This window comes from Haliotis rufescens, unplaced genomic scaffold (assembly GCF_023055435.1).
Source record: "Haliotis rufescens isolate VD_foot unplaced genomic scaffold, xgHalRufe1.0.p SCAF_137, whole genome shotgun sequence".
Lineage (NCBI taxonomy): Eukaryota > Metazoa > Mollusca > Gastropoda > Lepetellida > Haliotidae > Haliotis > Haliotis rufescens.
Genome location: NW_025963821.1, coordinates 58,716 through 82,298, shown reverse-complemented (window position 1 = coordinate 82,298; position 23,583 = coordinate 58,716). Strand labels below are relative to the sequence as shown.

At 40.9% G+C, this 23,583-nt stretch overlaps 2 protein-coding genes across 3 annotated transcripts; one reads left to right on the top strand and one right to left on the bottom strand.

Annotated features, from left to right (window-relative positions):
• The first annotated feature begins 3,184 nt into the window (after positions 1-3,184).
• On the top strand, positions 3,185-7,117 carry LOC124118643 (scavenger receptor class F member 1-like). Its single transcript, XM_046480845.2, has 5 exons — positions 3,185-3,499; positions 3,904-3,959; positions 4,274-4,756; positions 6,196-6,307; positions 6,660-7,117. The coding sequence occupies exons 2-5, from the start codon at positions 3,911-3,913 to the stop codon at positions 7,015-7,017; spliced, it is 1,002 nt and encodes a 333-aa protein (XP_046336801.2). The 5' UTR covers positions 3,185-3,499; positions 3,904-3,910; the 3' UTR covers positions 7,018-7,117.
• A 6,089-nt stretch (positions 7,118-13,206) lies between these two features.
• LOC124118644 (multiple epidermal growth factor-like domains protein 10) lies at positions 13,207-21,406 on the bottom strand. Of its 2 annotated transcripts, none has more exons than XM_046480846.2 (5): positions 19,444-21,406; positions 18,824-18,886; positions 16,787-17,182; positions 15,332-15,443; positions 13,207-14,482 (listed from the first exon to the last, which is right to left on the bottom strand). In XM_046480846.2, exons 1-5 carry the CDS (start codon positions 19,451-19,453, stop codon positions 14,296-14,298), a joined length of 768 nt encoding a protein of 255 aa, XP_046336802.1. In that variant the 5' UTR covers positions 19,454-21,406; the 3' UTR covers positions 13,207-14,295. The 2 variants fall into 2 exon arrangements, with proteins under 2 accessions (XP_046336802.1, XP_048250938.1); XM_048394981.1 differs by having other exon boundaries at positions 13,208-14,482; positions 21,255-21,405.
• Positions 21,407-23,583: the final 2,177 nt, after the last annotated feature.

Here is a 23,583-nt window from a genome sequence, read left to right as displayed (position 1 = left end):
TTGTGTCTCATTGTGTCTCATTGTGTCTCATTATGTCTTATTGTGTCTGATTGTGTCTCATTGTGCCTCAGTGTGTCTCATTGTGTCCCAGTGTGTCTAATTGTGTCTTTTTGTGTCCTATTGCGCCTAATCATGTCTTATTGTGTCTCATTGTGCCTCATTGTGTCTCAGTGTGTCTCATTGTGTCTCATTGTGTCTTAGTGTGTCTCATCATGTCTTATTGTGTCGCATTGTGTCGCATTATGTCTCAATGTGTCGCATTGTGTCTTATAGTGTTTCATTGTGTCTTATTGTGTATTATTGTGTCTCATTGTGTCTTATTGTGTCTCATTGTGCCTCATTGTGTCTTATTGTGTCTCATTGCGTCTCATTCTGCCTTATTGTGTCGCATTATGTCTCATTGTGTCACATTGTGTCTTATTGTGTCTCATTGTGTCTCATTATGTCTTATTGTGTCTCATTGTGTCTTATTGTGTCTCGTTGTGCCTCATTGTGTCTCAGTGTGTCTCAGTGTGTCTTATTGTTTCTTATTGTGTCTCAGTGTGTCTCATTGTATCTCATTGTGTATCAGTGTGTCTCATTGTGCCTTATTGTGTCTCATTGTGTATCAGTGTGTCTCATTGTGCCTTATTGTGTCTCATTGTGTCTCAATGTGTCTCATTGTGTCTTATTGCTGACTGTGGAATAGAGTGCACCCACCCATCAGTTATTATACAAATATATAAATGTGGTGAACATGTTCGTTCATTTCTCTGTCCAACACACCTCCTCGTCAAACGATTCAAACACCACATTAACAGAAGGGGGTATGTAGCGGTAGAATAAGGTAGCAGTTGGTAGTGGAAAAGTCAAGTGGACAGCAGGTAGCAGTTGGTAGTGGAAAACGTCAAGTGGACAGCAGGTAGCAGTTGGTAGTGGAAAACGTCAAGTGGACAGCAGGTAGCAGTTGGTAGTGGAAAACGTCAAGTGGACAGCAGGTGGCATTTAATGATGACCTGAGTGGAGCCAAGGTATCCGATAATCAACGGCATGGGCCGAGCTCAGTGTGGCGCCGAGTACGGCCGCCTTATCACCACCACCACCACCAACAACAACAACAACATCAACAACAACAACAACAACGTCAACAATGAAGAAGCCCGCCCGACGTGTACGTGTTCAACTGACTGAACGAGTCTCTGCACTGGGAACATTTGCCACTTGATCCCAGTGTGTGTTCTGTCGCCTGCGTTTTATTAATAATTAACTTGGTATTTATATAGCGCTAGTTTCCAGACTGACTGCTCAAAAACGCTCTTGAAGCTCGCACAGTTGGTATGGTTGTATATATTTTGCTGAGCAAGTGTGTCTTCAGATGTTTTTTGAAACTGTTACGTTCACTGAGCATTCTGAGTTCTTTGGGCAGGGCGTTCCAAAGAAGAGGACCGGCCCTTGCAAAGCAGCGAACCCCGTAGGAGATTGTTCTTGATTGTGGCACTTCAAGCAACGATTGATCACAAGATCGTAGGGTTTTACAGTGTACGTTGTCGACAGCTTTATATCCTTCGACAATAGACATGGCTGCTGTCTTCTTAAACTTCTCCCACTGATCCTAGGTAGAATCGGTATACAGCAACCCACGCTTAACTCTTAAAAGAGGCGACTATCGGGAAAGGGTGGTCAGGCTCCCTGAATTGACTGAGGCATGTCATAATATCCCTGTTAAGTATATCAATGTTGATGATGTCACCCATTGGAATGCCTGGTCTGGACGATACGGACCGCCGTTATAACGCTATAAAATGAATACGGCGTTAAACAACAAACAACGCTTTGGCACACAGCCAGTGATCATGGAAATATATTCTGATAGTTCAAGATGTCACTCATTGGATGGCCTGGGCTGGACGATACGGACCGCCGTTATACATCTGTAAAATGAATGCGGCGTTAAACAACAAACAAAGCTTTGGCACACAGCCAGTGATCATGGAAATATAATCAGATAGTTCATGATGTTACTCATTGGATGGCCTGGTCTGGACGGTGCGGACCGCCGTTATACAGCTGTAAAATGAATGCGGCCTTAAAAACAAACAAAGCTTTGGCGCACAGCCAGTGATCGAGGAAATATATTCTGATAGTGCTGGTGTCAGCAAAAGGTACAACAGACGCATACAAATAAATCTTTATTCTCTTACATTTAAATATTAACATACTTTCACCTTCTTCTTGACAATATCTTCCGTTTATGTTATTTAGAAATAAGTTGTAAAAGCACAATGCAAGTATCAGTGAATAAACAGAATCAATTTCCAAACACATGCGTATGAGTATCAAACATCTCATATACATGTCCCTATTATTTAGCAAGCAGACTCTTGTGTGGCCATGCGTGTCAAATGATATTGTCCCACAGCTAGGTGTAGCAGTGAGTGTGTCTGTAGTCACCCCGCTACGTACACCTCACAAATTGTAGTTGGAGAGAACCCGTCGGATTCCGGGTAAGGCTTTAGGCAACCAGCCTATGCTTGTCGTAAGAAGCGTTACAATGGAACCGGCGACCAGGCGCGGTGACGTGGGATATCTGTCATCTATCCCAAAACGTGTAGGTCAATGTTCATGTTGTCTTGTCGAAAGCTGTTTATTGACATACCGCAGTCATGCAGCGTGAGTACTGCTGACTGTGGCGTTAAACAAGTTGGAGAGGATAGTCCGAATGTAGTACTTGGGTATTGAGTACTGGAGGAGTTGTGTCCCTTGAAGATAGCAATCGCACAGTTCATCTGGTTCAAACACCGTAATACTTCACTCGAACATATGACAGGTATTGAAAGCATATAAGCACGGCAACGTGGAAACTAACATGGGGCGGGCACCCCTAAAGAGAACTAAACAAATATGGTTGCACATAATCTTACAACAAATGGTAAAATGAGCGGTACACTGTATTCATGTCCAAGTTACATGTGTGAGTATGAATACGTCTTTAACATCGACTATTTTGATTATGATGTCATACCATATTATATATAGATTATCAGCCGAGTGTTCTTGAGTATCGTACAATAGTTTGTTTTATATTTGTATATTCCTATTGTGTGGTATTTATTATGTTGCAGGTATTAAATCATTGAAGAGGATAATACAGTTGTTGGTCACACAATTCTTACCATGAACTGATGAACTGATAAATATATGAATAATTCATATCAGTTCATGTTTATTAATGTGTGACCAACCACTTACAAAATAATTTATAAACGTGTACCCTTCTCAAAATACTGACTCCCGTTGTTCGAAAGTAACGTACAAATATGAAAATAATGCTCAAGATATAATTGATCAGTTTCTGTCAGTATTTCCTTAACTCAACGTATTTTATGACAGCGGTGAATCCATAGTCTTCCTGTTAAGACGGAATAAATAAAAACAATTGACGACTGCCAGTTATAAGCCTTATAAAACACCGTAAGGTTTGGGATGTGCGATACAGATTAACACTGACTCCCATGGTGTGGTAAGTTTCTACATTCTGGTACACAGGCATGTGTGTTTGTATCTGATTGTATGCTGCTCATTAAACCTTTACTGGGACATTTCCCTCTTCCAATGACGTCTCTTTAATGTTAATAATGCTTCCTAGCTTTATAGTTCAGTAAATTTGTATTGCATGCACACGTTGAAGAGGAACTATGCTCCACACTGTGATATCTGTTTCCAATCTTGTTTCTCGCTCCAGATGCTGTATTATATGTATTAACAACACAACAGACAAAGGTATTACTATAACGGACAGATTGTATGAATGGTGTCTGAGCGTATAGAATTAATGTCCCTGCCAAATATCCAGAACAGAAGCCCTTTCAGAATGGTTACTAATGATACCACTGCGGACTACTATGTGTTTTGTATACATTTCAGACACAGAATGACCTCGGTGATCCTGTGCATCACGTTCACGGTAGTTGCTATAAAAGGTGAAGTGATGAATTACATTATCTCAAATAGTCCCATCTTGAATGTATATCTGTATTAATATGATCTCTGCCCTGCTGCCTTCTGTGTGCGACTGGACACATTCTTTGTCAAATGTTTACCGCCGTATCATAGCGAATATAGTTTGTCGAGATTAAAAAAATTCTGATATCCACTGTTAATGTATATGAAACCAACATTATGATAACTAGCATGAAGATGACAGCACATTTAGGAAAGGGTTTTGCCGTCTTTATTTCCTCAATGTGTGCATCGTGTCACAAAATATGATGACTGTCAATGTCAACATTTCCAGCTTCTCCATGCAAAGACAACCAGCATTGTTCAGACTGCGACATCACGACGGGACATTGCCTCACTGAGTGTGACATTGGGTATTTTGATCTGAAATGTTTGTCAGTTTGTGACGGATATTGTAAATATAACCTGTGTAGTCAGTCAGACGACGGTGGTGGACGTTGTACCGAGGGATGTGTCCCAGGATATCAAGGCAGGAGATGCAACATACCATGTGACAGTCCAGGAGGTAACTGTACAGCATGTCCAGGTGGTTGTGATGGAGGATATTGTCAGCTGGGCTCCTTCTGTGTGTCTGGATGTGAGGACTCCTACTACGGGTCTGGTTGTTACAACACATGCAACACAAATTGTCGTCCTAACCCTTTTACCTTGGATGAACAGTCTTCAATGGTTACTAAAAGTGACTGTAATAAGATGAGTGGAGACTGTATCTATGGATGTAAAGAAGGCTGGTATGGTCCACGATGCTCCTCCCAGTGTAAGTGTAACGCCGGTAGCTAGTTGAATGATAAGGCGATGAATGAACTCGAACGAGTGGCAGTGTCTGGTGATCAACATTCATAGAAAACTTATGTAAAGTAAATTATGTTGAGACAAAGGAATTATGGCATCGTTTTGTTGAGAAAGTTGTGTGATAGAAGTGTAATGTGAATGTACAGTTTCCTTTGAAGAAAGGGGATTGTTAAACAGTTAGAAGGAAACTATCTCATTTTGAAATTATAATGATGTTATCATATACCTGATAACTTCAAATGTAACAGCCTCAAATGATGATTGATTAAGATTCAAGTGTTTGAGATTTCCAACATCATCAGCTGTGTCATCAGGGTGGTTAGTAAGTGTAATATTCAGTGGTATGGGGGTATATGTGATTATCGTTGGAATCGTCAATGGTATCATCAGTCTAATATTCAGTGGTATCTAAGATGTATTATCAATGGTTTCATCAGTGATTTCATCAGTGGTTTCATCAGTGATTTCATCAGTGGTTTCATCCGTGGTTTCACCAGTGGTATCGTCAGTGATTTCATCAGTGGTTTCATCAGCGGTTTTATCAGTGGTATCGTCAGTGGTTTCCTCAGTGGTTTCATCCGTGGTTTTACCAGTGGTATCGTCAGTGATTTCATCAGTGGTATCGTCAGTGATTTCATCAGTGGTATCGTCAGTGATTTCATCAGTGGTTTCATCAGCGGTTTTATCAGTGGTATCGTCAGTGGTTTCCTCTGTGGTTTCGTCCGTGGTTTTACCAGTGGTATCGTCAGTGATTTCATCAGTGGTATCGTCAGTGATTTCATAAGTGGTTTCATCAGTGGTTTCATCAGTGGTTTCATCAGTGGTATCGTCAAAGGTTTAAGCAGTGGTTTCATCAGCGGTTTCATCAGTGGTATCGTCAAAGGTTTAAGCAGTGGTTTCATCAGCGGTTTCATCAGTGGTTTCATCAGTGGTAGCGTCACTTGTTTCATCAGCGTTTTCATCAGTGGTATCGTCATTTGTTTCATCACTGGTTTAATCAGAGGTATCATCAGTGGTTTCATAGGTGGTTTCATCAGTGATTCCATCAGTGTAATATTCAGTTGTATCACTATATGTATCATCAGTGGTTTCATCAGTGGTATATTCGGTAGTTTAAGGGGCATCGTACCTGCCTATAGTTCGGATAGTCAAAACAGAAGAATAAATTATATTTGTTATGTAAGTCAGAGTCAATATGATTTATTAGATTTCACAGAATTAAACATTCCAACTATAGCATTGGAAAAAAGTATTTGAGGTGAACAGTTCCTTTAACCAATATGAAAGAATGTGTGTAAGAGTGAAAGGTCGGCTGCCATTTACCTTATTTAAAATGCAGCAAATCGTTTGCAATGAAACATGTCACATTATTTTAAATCCTCATTGCCCATATTTATTTGGCAGATAGTAAAGCGGAAATACTGTATGCTGTGAAAGTAGGACTACCGACAACAGCATTGCTTGTAGTCTTCCTAGCTGTGTGCTGCCGGTTCTGCAAATGCGGTCGATGTCAATGGTAAGACTTGTTACTGGAGGACCTGGTAGATCCAGCCTCACAAAACCCAAGTACAATAGATATTCCAAATTGGAGATGAGTGAGTGAGTGGGTATGGTTTTACGCCGCTTTTAGCAATATTCCAGCAATATCACGGCAGGGGACACCAGAAATGGGCTTCACACATTGTACCCATGTCGGGAATCGAACCCGGGTCTTCGGCGTGACGAGTGAACGCTTTAACCACTAGGCTCCCCGACCGCCCCCAAATCGGAGATAAGTCAATGGTAAACTTGTAAATGTAGATGTCCTATGTTGGTGTGCGTTTCCTTAATCAAACAGTATGAACTGCCACGTTTCCCTGATTTCACAGTTGCAGTCAAGCAGAAACTGCTCGGGGCAACAGAGAGGATGCCTATTCTTTGGACTACCTGGACTCAGATTGGTCCTGCGAAATAGAACAGGAAGATGCGGTCATGGACCATGAGGGAACATGTATGACCCAAGGCGATGGGAAGGGATGTAAGCTGTACGATGAAACCTACAGTTCACCTGAAGCAAGTGGCATGTCAGATAGACGTGAGGTGTGTGATGTAGGATACAGTTCACCTGAAGCAACTGGCATGTCAGATAGACGTGAGGTGTGTGATGTAGGATACAGTTCACCTGTTCATGTTTATGATGCCAGAACTGCTGTGAACTACATTTCCCCAGTTCAGGACAGACGCTAGTCGTCTTTTAATAGTAAACGTTTGTTTCATTTTAACATACACATGCCAGGTAGTGTTTAAATTTCTCAAGCGGAAAATAAAATGCCATTCGCAGATTGCATTATTTTGTTTGCTTTCTTTATTGGTTGAATGGAGTGAAATCAGTTTAACACCACTTTGAACAGTAGTTAAGTCATATCACGACACGCTACCTACGGTTGGAGGAGTGAGTGAGTTGGGTTTACCGCCTACTTTTACAGTATTCCAGTTATATCGCGGCGTGTCAGCTTAATGTGGGAGGAAAGCCCGAAGTGATACAAGTCTCAGACGTTTACGACTTTGGCGAAACCAACGAGCACGGATACATAATCCGGGCGAACAAGGATTCGAACCCACAATCACAGGTTTCTGGCGTGCCAAAGGGACTCAACCCTGCACAGCGAATTGTTGCACCTTAGACGACTGGGCAACCCGTGCCCCCTACAGTGGGAGGAAGACCTGTAGTGAGGTCAGTAAAACTAAAGAGCGTGGGAGAAGCGTTGAAAGGACAATCACCATAATTGGAAATAATCGTCTTCCAAACTATACACTTCTAACTGTAGGGGATAATGAAAATACGAAGTATTGAGACAAAGATAGTGTAGTCTGTAAAACTAACAACTACATAAAATATTACTTGAAACTAATATTGCTAACAATCTGGAAATATTGAAATATTTCCGAGTATCCCACACTTTTTGTAAGGGTATATAATCAAGGGACAAGACAATGCCTGTGGGTGCAAATTGAAATGTCATGCTTATAGAGTAACACTGCATTATCTTTGATTAATGTTATACAGCTCGTGGAAATGAAAACTATTTGTACAAGCGATGGTTATATTTCTTTCTTTTTTTTTGTTTCCTCCTTGTCGGTGTGAAGGTTGTGACGTTGAGGAAACTGCAACACATTCTTCAGAAGTTTCACTTCGATTGTTTAACACAGCTAGTCTACGTTCTGTCTTCAGTGAATAATTACTTTGTGTATATGTCATGTATTTGTATTATGTCACTTAACTATACTGACCTGGTGTCACAAGAAAACAAACAATTCCAGTGGCACCAGCGCACATTGGTGCAATGTGCAATGTGCTGTCACGTTTCGCTGTGCAGAGTTGCGTCAGGCACCTATGATTGTGGGTTCGAATCCCAGTTCGCCCCGATTATGTTTCTAGGTTTGTCAGCACCATACCTGTGCTCGTGGGTTTCACCGAAGTGGTAAACATCTGAGACCTGCATCATTTCGGGCTTCCTTCCACATTAAGCTGACACACCGCGATATGACTGTAATACTGTTAAAGGCGGCGTTAAACCCAACTCACTTACTCACTCACGCATGTTAACGCATGTTACCGCATGTTAACGCAACCATAATTGTGATATGTTGGCTGTTACGGGTTGCAATACAGTTTAAAACATTCACGTCACATCTGTTCAGTGAACTCATATGTTATATGTTAAACCTTCACGTGGTGTCTTCCTACAGTCTGTGAGACAACAGTGTCTTATACACCTGTGGCTGAGAAACCCATTTGAGATAACTGGTATCAAACATGTTTGATTGGCCCGTGATTGGCTACTCCATGAAGATGAGGTCAGAGTATGACGTACTACTTTCCTGAGTTGAAGTGATGTGTTTTGTTGTGACTTGCAAGTTTTATGTTTCTTTAAAAGTGATGGGTTTGAATTTGTGTAATCTCAAAGAAGAGATTATCCCAATCCCAATTCTGCCGAAACGGTTGGTTTTTAACCGTGTCTCACACGACAAAGGTTCTATATATGCTGTAACTTTTCAAAGGAAAGGTGTCGTTCAATTTGTCGAAAATGAAAACAAACTATTGTTAATCATCTGAACTTTATTAAAAAAACAAAACAAAACATGAGAGAGATTCTGGACTGCCTCAGAGATACCGCCTATGTACAATAGGATAGGATATTTAGGTAGGAACATGTCTTCCCGAGGCAAGAGAGGTCATTGACAATTAAAGTCCAGTTTCCAACCTTGCCGAACTAGGCTGGAATTTCTGGGCTCAATCGGAGCGCCACCAGTGGCTATTACGAGTTATGTCCCTTCCATGCCTCTTCTATGGACCAATCAGATTTCACCTCTCGTATCACTTGCATTTGCTTCAAACAAAATGGCGGCGCCGATCAAGACGATCTGATCGATAATCAAAAGCTATATTGTGATAAAACGGGTCTTACATCGCGAGGTGCATCAAGTCATGTGAGTACCTTGACTAAAAACATGAAAGCATTTGGAAAATATCTTTTGACAACGAGTTGGCGGTGCACATGTTTTGCAAATCCTGCAATCGACAGAAATCTGCATGACAGTTTACGAACTGGGTTTCGATATCGAGGCGCAATTGTGATTGTACTATGCATAGTGTAACTCCACAATACCAGCCTAATTCGACAAGGGTGGAAACTGAACTTTTATAGTCAGTTAACTAACTTGCCACGGGAAGATGGCAGGAACTAAACTTCTCAATGGGCACCAATTGTGATCCCTCATTGTCCAGTAGTTTTTATGTTCACAGCTATCCTGCCCTTAGCGCCGAATGGAAACTGTTCGTATATAATCAAGACTGGTCATTCTAGTCACGTTATACTTTATACATGCGACTCATTAGTTAATAATCAGGCACACACGCTATTTCCTATTTTGACAAGAACAATATGTTACCATGTTTGTTAAAGTGGATGAGTGACTTGCCTTTGCAAGTGTTTGGGACGGGTGTTGCCTGTGTGTCAGGTCGCTTACATTTTAAGTGAACACAAAGTATCATCACTATTTGACAATGATTCATACAGATAACATTTGTCACAGTGAGAACACAACAATGGACATACAGATAACATTTGTCACAGTGAGAACACAACAATGGACATAAAGAAAGGATTCACTTGTATTTACTTTGACGACACACGTCGAACGCCTCATCCAATCGTTTTAGTTAAACATTTAATTTATTTCTAAACTTCCTTATGTCACAACAAGCGTGATTACGTTTCCCACAAAAAAACTAAGAGCAGAGACTGCGTGATCTGTCCTTGTGTTTCGTGTGTTGATTCTCCGCTGGGTGTCATTTTCCTTATTCCAAAAGGCTTTTATCCTCTTTGGATAAACTTTAAAGCAAAATTATCACATAGTGAAACAAGGGGCATGTGCATGATCTATGAATAAGTTTAAATATCGCAAGGAACACAAGATAGCATACATTATGTGAAAGTGTAAACTGTGAAAACGTTCGGGAGAGTGAATGGTGAATTTTAACCTTTAGTATAATAAGGCCTAGACAGTATCAAAGCCTGTGAATGTTCAATATTTTCTTTGTGACTGTCGATAATCTGTTGTTTTGGAATGAACAACTTAAGACAATTGATTTATACAAAATACACAGAAATCTAAATCAAATTCATCGTAACTACGCATTAACATGCATGATGCATGTCGTTGTTGTTTCAAGCGATACTATCTGACAATTATATTCACTCACTCACTCATTCACTCACTCACTCACTCACTCACTCAACCAGCCAAAACCCAACCAACCACCCACCCACCCGTCCACTCACTCACTCACTTACTCACTATGGCTCGACCTCAAGCAAATGTAGAGAGTGTCAACCATAACATTAACAGCCAACATATAATTTATCAAGTCATTATACGTTGGGGATACTCATGTAACTAGACTCAATAAAACTGGTTACTAAATTAACAAAGTAAAGGCATAAGCTTACATCTAAATTGTATACATTTGCGTATTTGACTATCTCTATTTTACATTTACAGAAAAATTATCGTGAACATTGAAACACATGTTAAAAAATAAATATTTATGTAAATACGTCTCAAGTAACCTACAATTTTAGAGCCTCTTTTTTGGGCAGCATTTACAACACTACAGTGATAAGGAACACTTGGGGCTGCACCCTCATGATTTATTCTCCCTGCAGTGTTTTATTGTGAAGGTAATGGGCAAAAGATAATTTGAAAATTGTGCGGGCAAATCTGGAGATTGCCCCCTCAAACTCTCCACCTAAACCATGTACCTCCCCTACCCAACCAGCCACCTTGCTAATTCATTTCCCTACTCGATCCCGCACTCCTTCAAGTCAACCACGAGCCTCCTCACCGCCACCCCGACCACTTAATACTGGACCCCACCCAACCACCCCACCCCCCCTCTCAACCCTGCAACTTCCCCACACACAATCACCTCCCCCACTCAAGCATTCACCTCACTTCCCTCGCAACCCCTCCACCCTTACATCAACACGGATACACGAGTCTTTACATTTAAGCGTATTCCCTTTGAATACAGCGTGTGCATCGCCTACTGTGTGTAGGGGCCACGGCGAGGTTTAAGCAGGAAACGAAACCCGTTACTGTCAGACATACTTGTATCAATATTGCAAGCGATTGATAGAAATAAAATATATAACGATGAATATATTTGTTTGGTTTAGACCTGTTGTTGTTTCTTATTTCATTGATCAATTGCTCACTACCTCAGTCTGCTCTGGGCGATTGTACTCATTCCTGAGGAATGTGGTCACACTACGACCTCGACGATGCAAGTATTTAACGTGTAGTAAAGGCTACATGACATGCAAAGTCAGGTGACATAACTTTACGCCTGTGACAGACTGTGATCTTCAATATCACTTCCTCCTTATAACGAACACTGTAATCAGAGTGTGCGATATACGCAAGCGCCGTGCACTATGCAGTGTGCTGACTCTATTTATAAATAGTGCAGACAGTCCTGGTCTTATCTCGGCTTTATTTTGACGGTGTTAGAGTACACGGCACGGCGCATTATTTACAGCCTAGTTATGTGCTGTTTGTTACCTTCACTGTGTAAGTACTTGCGTCCGCATGGATATTCAAACCTCTGTTTTATTGCTTGGCATGTTTCCAAATGTAAACAATGTTAACCGTAAACATTTAGCTGTAGCTGTTATCAATGTCCGTTGTCGAGTTATCCATTCGGCGAAGTGAATGTTGATTTACACCGCAGTCATTTGCTCCAGATAAAGTAGTGGTTGATAGCATGAACAACTTTACACACTGTCGGGGTGCGATGACGCGCAGCCCTACAGGTAACCCATTGTTAATTCACCAACCGCAGTGTAGTCGGCTCTTATACAACAGGGGCCACCTGTAAAACTTAAGTAATGCTGTTCTGGTTACTTTTTGTAGCGGTCGTGAAAAAGCTGTGTTTTTATTGACTCGATCCAAAGTGTGATGTAAATGGTTGACGGATTTCTCACTCTTTAAAAAGTATGCATGCAATGACGGGGTCATCATGGGTTATCGTGACAAGTGTTTGCACATGTGATTAGCATGCATGATTATGACAAGTCCATAATTGTAGTTAAACGTGATTTGTCATGGTGCATAAGATGTGTTTCCGTACACGTATATGTATAAGTATATGTCAATATTGTTCAACTATCTAATGCACACGAAACGCCCACATGCGTCACTCCGCATGCACCATTCACACTAAAGGTGGACTTGAAAGGACAAACACAAACATATTTCAGTACCCGGATGACAGAGGGCAGCGTGACCTGACCCTCGACCAGATCGATAACGTTCCCTAACGTGCAGTATGATATGTGCTCTATAGTTAGGCTGAGCGTCGTGTTTCTGTCTGTATTTCATATCATAGGTTCTGGACTATGTCAGCGGAAAAAAGAACGGGGAAGTGCTTGTTGTCCCTGTTTATTATTTTCACTACAGTCTGTCTTTCATCTTTATTGTAAATATTAATCAGTTAAAAAAAACAAAAAACAAATAAACATCCACTACATTCCGGTTAAAGCACCTGTCCCAAATTCTGTGTTAGAAACTGATTTATGTTGAATAAACGTTTGTCTGGTAAATTTGTTTCTTTGTTTGTTGTTTCATCACATCAGATGTCGTTAATACACCTCATCATAATTAGTAAGGTGATGCGATGGAATTTAACGTCGCGTCCAAGATCATTGCCCTTATATAGCGACGTGGATGAACGTGCGTGTGTGTGTGTGCGTGTGTGTGTGCGTGTGTGTGTGTGCGTGTGTGCGTGCGTGTGTGCGTGTGTGTATGTGTGTGTGTGTGTGTTTGGGGGGGGGGGGGGGCGGACGGGGGGGGGGGGGGGGGGGGGGCAGTCCAGAATAATGTTAATTTAATAGTGCTAGTCCACTGGGATCCCATGCCACAGTTTAACATGAATACCCCACTCAGACACAGTACCTTGACTCTGAGCCGACGAATGCTTGTTTTAGCCTCTTTTCGCCGAGAGCCAGACAGGATAACAACAATTGGAATATTGTAACTTCTTTGGGAATGTCGCGGCCGGGAATCGAGCCCACGGCCATGAGCTCTCAGAGCGGACGCTCCTCCACAAGACCACAGGCGGTCCGTCATAACGGGAAGGTTGCCTCTAGGAGAGTTGAAGAAACCCTTCTTGTTATACAGTCATGTGGAGATCCTTTGAATAGGTATGCTTATATATGAAACCGATGCGGCACTTTCACTGGTTTTCTTCATTTCTAGTTCAGAAGGGTAAATCAGTGGAGGAGGATTGGTTGTTGGACAAATATTGAACGATATCAAAACCGTGTTTCAATTTCGCCAATCCAATCACCACATTGCACAGTGATGTTATCAATGATTAACTCCAGCATGTCTGGTAATGCCTTCTCAGTAAGCTTAAGAGAACAGTTTATTTATTTCTGGACAAATTGTCCTGAACCTTTCAAGATTGAGATGTGTTAATATATACAGTCAACAGGTTGAAGTGGCAAATGCCCTACGACTCAAGGGATGACGATTTTCCTTAGGTTTGTCGTAGAAATGGTCACAAAGTTTAGTTTTCGAGAAATCACATGCTATTAATTCCACTTGTCTCATATCAAACTTCAAATATATGACCAATGTCAGTGTGTGGGAAACATATATAAACATGCACTACAACAAAGCTCACACCAAATATAGATTCTGACTAATCCTTGTCCCTCTCTCAACAACACACTAACAAAATAACAGATATGGCACATACAACATATAAACATTACACAACTCTTTTCTACTTCCTGCTCTTTTCTAGCTATCTCAGTTCCTGGTAGCTTCACGCGCAGACCTCCGAGGTAGATATTTCAGTTTCTGGTAGCCTCACGCTCTGACCTCTGAGGTAGATATGTTATCCTTTATTTCTAAAGCGTCTTGGACCCAAACCCTTGCTATAACGCGTTCTTACTAACAGGTCATGGGTGTGGTTCCTGGTTCCGCTGTGTCTGAAAGTTCCAGGTCACGTGATAGACTGGTTTGTCTATCACCAGTGAGAGGATCATACATCACTGCTTCATCAATGACATCATACACTCGAGCATCAGTGTCCTCTGTTGACATGTGTACGCCATGGGTAGGCGTGAGGTATTGAAACCTGCAAGGAGATTGTCTCGTTAGAATACTCATGTCATTCCTTGGATCACAGTGTGTGTTTTACCAACAATTTCAATGGTTGTCTGTCTACATTGATCAGTTATTATGGTAAGTATGACATGGAGACTACTTTGGTCAGTTATTATGGTAAGTACGAAATGGGGACTACTTCGGTCAGTTATTATGGTAAGTATGACATGGGGACCACTTTGGTCAGTTATTATTGTAAGTACGACAAGGAGACCACTTTGGTCAGTTATTATGGTAAGTTTGACATGTAGACTACTTTGGTCAGTAATTATGGTAAGTATGACATGGAGACCACTTTGGTCAGTTATTATGGTAAGTATGACATGGAGACCACATTGGTCAGTTATTATGGTAAGTATGACATGGAGACTACTTTGGTCAGTTATTATGGTAAGTATGACATGGAAGACCACTTTGGTCAGTTATTATGGTAAGTTTGACATGTAGACTACTTTGGTCAGTTATTATGGTAAGTATGACATGGAGACCACTTTGGTCAGTTATTATGGTAAGTATGACATGGAGACTACATTGGTCAGTTATTATGGTAAGTATGACATGGAGGCCACTTTGGTCAGTTATTATGGTAAGTATGACATGGAGACCACTTTGGTCAGTTATTATGGTAAGTTTGACATGTAGACCACTTTGGTCAGTTATTATGGTAAGTACGACATGGGGACCACTTTGGTCAGTTATTATGGTAAGTATGACATGGGGACCACTTTGGTCAATTATTATGGTAAGTATGACATGGGGACTAAGTATGGACGTATTGTGACCCCGTATCTGAGAATATTTCTGAATATGGCACACTCACCTGTTTTTTCTTAAGTGTTGACAATACTTGTAGCAGCACACAACCAGGAATACTATTACAATGAAAAGCACACCTGCAGCAGCAAGTCCTATAAACAGTCCCACGTTATTACCTGACAAAGAAAAACGAGGTTGATTTGTAAATATTGCTGCAGGGCTTTCTTGTAAAATTTGAGACAAGCTGATTGATGTTCTCCAACTGCACAGTCAACCAGGATATATATCCTCTGTTTAAACATTAATCAGCTTGTCTTACATTTTACAAGAAATCCCTATACATGTCTGTTATAAGGGCTGTAGGAAACGGGCTCATGGTTAGGTTAGGGGCTGGGCATAGGGGTTTGGCACATACGAGATGGGTGCAGGTGCAAGAGATGGGGAAGTGGTAGGTGCAAGATGGTGCAAGACGTGCAGTGGGTGGCAGGTCTAAGACATAAGGGGTTTGTAAGTTTATTAGATAGGTGAGGGCGAAGTCTGAGTTTAAACCTCGTAGTAGAAGAAAATGTGATTGGATGAGTAATTTCATTCACATGGGAGGTGTTTCAGCCAAATTGTGACTTCAGGATACATTTCATGTCCCATTTTGTCAACAAAGAACACACCTATAACCAGTCATCAAAGAGGTATGTATACTAGTTTTATAACATGTTTACGCACACCACAACACAGAAACGACACAGCTAACTTTTACTCATAGTAAAATGCGGCAGACCTAACGGACTTTGAAATAAGACCAATTGCATGTGTGTGCTGTGGCAGAAAAAAGGAGTAGGGATTGATCAAATGGTCGAGATATAGTAGAAGTGGTATGTGTGGCATGAACACTGTTGAACGTCGGGTGGGATTGGTGACGTGGGTAGGTTGAACGATAGGGTTGGAAGGGATTGGTGACGTGGGTAGGTTGAACGATAGGGTTGGAAGGAATTGGTGACGTGGGTAGGTTGAACGATAGGGTTGGAAGGGATTGGTGACGTGGGTAGGTTGAAAGATAAGGTTGGAAGGAATTGTTGGCGTGGTTGGCATGAGGAATAGTGGTAGTGGCTGGTGTAACAGAAACGTATTGAAGTAGGGATCGGAAGGGATATAAACATAGCAATGTGTTTTTCACCGAAGGCCATTGTGGTTAAACACTTTCAACCAAAGCATTCAATGCTTTGATTCACGTGTTTGCGACGGGTGCCACGGATGGGACAGGGTACCTTCCGCTTTATTGCGACTATGTAGTCTGAATCGTAGTTGTACCTAATAGCAGATATTTATTTTGACTTTTGAAATAGTTACTTTTCTTTCTGAACAGAAATATAATACTTCCTTTGAGGGGCATCCTTGCACATTGTGTTTAATGTGCACCATCATATAGTATATACTTTAATAGTTCTGATGGACACATGTGCATCTAAGTTTGTAGCCTTTAGGGCAGTAATACTGTGAACAATTTTCATAAAATAATACTTACCTGATGTCTCTTCGCATGCTCCTGTCAACCTATTGCATGGGTTACATCCTTTTAAACAGTTCTTACAATCAGTCCCGTAGTGTGAGTCTACACATCCAGACACACAGGAGGAGTCCAGCTGACAATATCCTCCATCACAACCACCTGGACATGCTGTACAGTTACCCCCTGGACTGTCACATGGTATGTTGCAGTTGATGCCTTGGTATCCTAGCACACAACCCTCAGTGCAGTTAGCACTACCATGGCTTGAGATCACACATGTGTTATTCCTACAGTTTTTGCTGCAGTTAGACTTGCAACTCAGACCATAATATCCAGTGTCACACTCAGTGAGGCAATACCCTGTCTCACCGTCACAGTCTGAACAGTGATGGGTGTCCTTGCATGAACTGGCTGAAAGTTATATTGCATTTATTATAATTGGTGGTCTTATGAATAGGAAAATTGGCATGTTGATATTGAAACATGGTAAATAAGTAGGTCAGAACATGCTGACCTATTGAAAATACTTGGTGTCTCCATTGATTCTCAGTGACTCATTCATTTAACTGTCGCCACTATGTTTGCTTTTTCGCCCAATGAAATCATTGAGTCTGATTATTGTATTGCCTTGACATTGTATATTAAATGACCAGTTATACGTGACCCACCACAGGTATAAAGAAATAAAAATGTGACTTATAATACCTGAAGAAATGTCTACCAATTGCGTGGTTTAAAAGATATAAAAAAACTGAATATACCTGAACAGCAGCTGCTGAAAACTGATGATAACGGCGTTGAGAATTACCCGAGACTTATAATACCTGAGGTGTTTTGTACCAATTGATTTGGACTTGAGAGGAACAGTCTGATTGTATCTAAACAACTGTATGATGTATGAAGTAAGCTATAATTAGCATACATTTAGGGTATGAAGACGTGATTGTCGTACAGCATTTAGCTTATATTATTCATGCGAGTATCAGTATTAATACAGACGACCCTTGCATGATGAGGTTATCATTAACGTCCCTGGGGACGAAGTTCCCTGATAGTGCCTGCACACGGTCTCGCATAACCATGCAGAATGGCATCTCTGTAGTGCCTTCCTGTAGGACATGGATATTCTTCCAGCTCTACTGATCACTCCCTATATATGTTAGAGCCTACCCTGTAGCTGTCATGTAGTGCCTTCCTGTAGGACATGGATATTCTTCCAGCTCTACTGATCACTCCCTATATATGTGTGAGTCTACCCTGTAGCTGTCATGTAGTGCCTTCCTGTAGGACATGGATATTCTTCCAGCTCTACTGATCACTCCCTATACATGTTTGAGCCTACCCTGTAGCTGTCATGTAGTGCCTTCCTGTAGGACATGGATATTCTTCCAGCTCTACTGATCACGCACTATACATGTTTGAGCCTACCCTGTAGCAGTCACGCTGGGCATGGCGATCTGTGAAATCTTGACAATATCACTTAAAAGTACTGGAGCCCAGCCCTGTCTGTCCAGTTGGCGTTACCAGTGGAACGATTCTGTCATGGCACATCCAAACACAGGATTTCAAGCATTTCATGCACATTTTGCCCATGAGTTCATGCCTCTACCCGTTCACCATGACATTAAGGTTCTGTAGGGGTTACCCAATAATTGCATACTTGGATATTTAAATTTAAATTTGTTGGATGATTGTCTTATATCAGCAAACTTTAAGTTGTATATTCCCCTTTCGGAGAAAAAAGGCAAATGGTACAGTGTGTCAAACACCAAGAACTTGTTTTAACCTCAGTAGCGGTTTTCTTTGAATTGGGGACAAGTTCGTCTGTCAGTTTCAGTGTATTGTTTACTCTATTTCCTTTTTTTCAAATCTAATTTGGGGATCTAAGTAATTGTGATTAAGTATGCTCTAAAGTTTCAAAACTTTCAAACTTGCTGTGTTGCTTTATTTGCCCTTTGATCTTACATTATTTAAAATGACACTTTATTTTACATAGGTATGGACATAAGCAAATAAAAACACTCAATAAGCAATATACACACAACGTGTTACCTTCAGCAGCAGTTACCAAGCAGGCAATCGATATCAGCGAGGCAGTCATTATGTTGACTGAAACTGATAAGAAAGAACAATTAAGTGATATCGCACGTTACCCATTGACAAAAACATTTAAACAATGAAATAACAATTGTTTGATGCAAAGACAAATAAACTTAAAGTTGTCAAGGTGTGCAGAAAACAAAGAGTAAGGTCCTAGGAGTGGAATACATGTGTATACTCCCCATGTAGCCGGGAATAAAAGAAGATGGACACAGAACATATCACATTATATGGAGTCAAACTTATTGAAAAGCTTTATTGAAGCCTTGAAAGGTGTAACTCTCATGAAACAACTTTTGAGCAAGCGCCATGTGACGAGTTTTTGGAAAAAACTTGCTCAATTGTACCTTACAAGAAGTGAAATGTATCACACAACGGATGGAGCTGCTGAAATATAGCTAGGAGTTGGAAGTCATCCTGAATGTGTATGTATATATCTCTATGTATAAACATGAAACAGATAAGGCAGTTTTACTGGTCAAATTCATTTCTAGTTCTAGTGGGTAGATGAGTCGAAGAGAATTGGCAATGTTACCATTATTCATCGATATTAGATCACTGTAATACCTTACCTGTGAACATCTGGGTGGGAATAGATCTTCAGCAGCCCATGCTTGTCATAAATGGCTACTATGCTTGTCACAAGAGGTGACTAACGGGATCAGGTGGTCAGGCTAGCTGGCTTGATTGATGCATGTCATCGTATCCCTATTGCGAAATCGTATCCCTATTGGTCTAGACTCGATTATTTACAGACTGCCGTCATAAAGCTGGAACACAAACAAACAAATAAACAAAGATTAATGTACCTGAGGCTTAAATTAAACTTTAAGAATTGCATTAGCCTCAGCCGTAAAACTATAATTTTTACCTGGAATTCTCGAAGACACCATTTCCTATCCAATGAGAGTGACACTTCAAACATTGCCTCCATCCTTGGAACCATTAGTAAAGAATCATATTTTGGCCTTAATTTGGTATTTTCTTGTAGATAGACCAATTGGTTTGTGTTAGATATTTTAGTGTAGTTAGTGTAATGTCTACCTCCTGTTTGACTGGGATCCTACATTAGGAACACGTTTTAGATACAAAATAAAGTGACAGACAGAATATTGCTTTGCGTGGACACCCTGATCCGGAATATATTGGTCAGACAGGGTTGAACCCAATTGGACTTGAAATTGACTGTTTAAAATGATGAAATTAAATGACTAAAGTGGCCACTCAAACCAAAATCATATAAATCCTTCAGAATGGCATGCTTCCAAGTAGTGGCAAATAGAGATATTTATGATGACAATGGTCGTTCCTACTATCTGTACTTTTAAGGTACATTTCGTGACGACATAAAGCAGACAGTTTAAAATCCTGGATCAACAATTGAATGTCATAAAGATTATTTCTAAGTCCTCTGCAATTCCGTTAGATTAGGTTAAGTGGTTGAGTTATGGTGGTTCAAAGGGAGACCTCTCACATGATCATATGGAGGAAGTAATCCTGCCTCGGTCTTCTGAACACAGGGTCCCCTTCATTTCTGGAGGTCCAAGCGATAGGACCACTGCACAGAGACAACAACCCTGACATTCCGCACTTTGAAAATAAACAGTGTCCGCTCCACAGTGTAATGATAATATTACCTTTAAGAACTGCGACGGTCTATTTTCTTAACATTTTCAAATATATTATCATAAAGACACTCTTTGTGTTCGGCGACGACGTATCAAGGACTATATCATTGTATATATTGTACGGGTGATCTGACGCCATAAATGCTGTGCTTAATGTGTTGTCTGCTAACTCAAATTATATGATGTGCACAAGACTAACAGTTAACGATTACTGTCACCACACAAAAACAAATCACAATGCCTGGCTCTCGACTTACAATGTGCACCGAGTCGTGGAGAATAATTCCAAGCCTTATTGTGTCCATCATCATGTCTTGCACAAGAACCTCTCCCATACTATGTGAGTTAAAAACAAATGCTTGTGTTATGGTTAACATCATATAGTGGACTCGCATTGAGCAGATTCCTTATTCCTTATGATCCTGGAAGAATTGTTTTAATTCAGAATGTCAACACTTGATGATAATGGCTGAACATGCATTACAATCTGGTCCTCTCTGCTACTGTCGTTACCTGTGTTATACCTCGATAGTGACATTTGAAACTTTCACTGTGAGCCGCTCAGCGACTAATGCCTCCCGCTTACATAAGTTGTGTGTACACGTTGATACTTGACACTCATATAAGTGTCACGACTGCCGATAGATAGTAATGTAATCAGTCACACAACCAAGCCAAGGCATGTGCTCAAAAGATTCTTACCCAAACTGTCCGAGATGAACCGAATGTGACTACAAATCACAAACAATACTCACCAACATCTCATGAGAACAGGACAATTGTTTACGCTGCATGTGTCACCTGTACCCCAGAAAGCCTGCCGAACGGGTAGCTTTCCTCTTGTCAGCCTCGTATCAAGTCTGCATGTATACTTTATTTTTGCCACTGCATGACTAGATGCTCATTCGGGTCACCACGTATACCCGCGTTAACTGTTGTTGTACACATTCATCAGCTATGTACTGTTCAACCTGTGATAAGGATACTGAGATAAGGAACCTTTTATGTATCAGTAAAGTCTGAATTATGAGTTTGCCGTTCGGTGTATCACAGAATAATCGTCCTGATGTTGTATAGTACATTGTAACTGCAACAACACCTCCTGCATTATTGTCATGCTATCAACGTACTACAGGGGCATGAATAGAACACTGTGACACAGGAGCGCATTCCCCTTGCTAAATATCATATATCACTGGATGACATGTATACACTCTCATAACAAAGATATGGACACTGGATAATGTACACACACATTCATTCCACACACCCGCGCTGCTATCTATGATATGACACCAGATAATGTATGAACACACTCGCGACACACAAAAGGACGCTACGACCTTGCTAAATAGTTTAATATAAAACGATAATGGAAAAAAATAACGAGTCTCGATTATTGTCGATTGGGGGTAAAAGGCAATTTAGTGGTGACAATTATATAAGTAGGTCTTCGCAGATATGTGTATACAACCTCTCATAACACACATCGACAAAAAGGCGCAGAGAGGTGTATGCTATCTATCGACACACATGGACGATAGGGGCAGGGAGGTCTATACTATCTCTCATAACACACACTGACGATAAGGCGCTGGGAGGTGTATACAACCTCTCATAACACATTGACGATAAGGCGCAGGGAGGTGTACACAACCTCTCATAACACACATAGACGATAAGGCACAGGGAGGTGTATACAACCTCTCATAACACACATTTACGATTAGGAGCAGGGAGGTGTATACAACCTCTCATGACACACATTGACGATAGACCAGGGAGGTGTATACAACCTCTCATCACACATTGACGATAAGGCACAGGGAGGTGAAAACAACCTCTCATGACACACATTCAGGATCAGGCACAGGGAGGTGTATACAACCTCTCATCACACATTGACGATAAGGCACAGGGAGGTGAAAACAACCTCTCATGACACACATTCAGGATCAGGAACAGGGAGGTGCATACAACCTCTCATAACACACAGTGACGATAAGGCACAGGGAGGTGAAAACAACCTCTCATGACACACATTGATGATAAGGCACAGGGAGGTGTATACAACCTCTCATAACACACATTGACGATAAGGCACAGGGAGGTGTATACAACCTCTCATAACACACATTGACGATAAGGAGCAGGGAGGTGTATACAACCTCTCATAACACACATCGACGATAAGGTCATGCTAAATATTCTATAACACTGAGTCATGCTTGTAAACACTTATAATACACCAGCTCAAGGGTACGCGAGGAAGAATGTGTGCCAAGCACTGCATTGCGACCACATTGGGCTATCAGGTTGCCTTGGTTTGCATCCCCGTGTAGGTGGATGAGTCTGGAGCACTTGTTTCAGTAGTAGTGTCCCTTTGCCCAATACACCACCTAGACCCTTACTTCACCCATACAGCGTTTTGGGCCCAGTTAAACCGTATCAGCAGGACATGCCGTACTCTGTGTATCAATATTGTATTGCTGAAACTTGTAAATCTATTCAAAAGATTCAAATTATAATCTTAATTATGTAATTTACCTAGAATCAAAAGTCCAGAAGCCCATTGCGCATGTTCAAATCAAGAGCAAAATAAAGGCTTTCAGTTTGTGCGTGCTTGAGTTTATCTCCCGAGTACCCTTTGTTACATGACAGTGTATTTCATTGTTAAACAATGAGTGTTACTTTATTACATTTGTTTCTTTTGAGGAACCTTGGGCACGCCTGAATACAGTGATATAACAGTAATGCTGATCAAAGCAGCGTTAAACCCAATTCACTCACTGGAAAATGCTGTTGATATTCAGTAGAAGTCCATTGCAATGTATTTGGACAATGGTTAGTCGGAATCAGGATCAGGAATGTAGTAGTATTTAATGTAGGCATTGGTGAGAAAGTGATTATATTTATATGCTCGAACTATCTGTAAACTCTTCTATAGCATGGATTGATGTGAAACGTTATAGAAACATATGGAATAGTTTGTGATGTTCAAGTGAAACTGAACTGGTCTGGCACTGTGAAGAAAGTACTTGGAACTGGTTAGCCTATTCAAGTAGAGAGGGCGCGTGCCAGTTT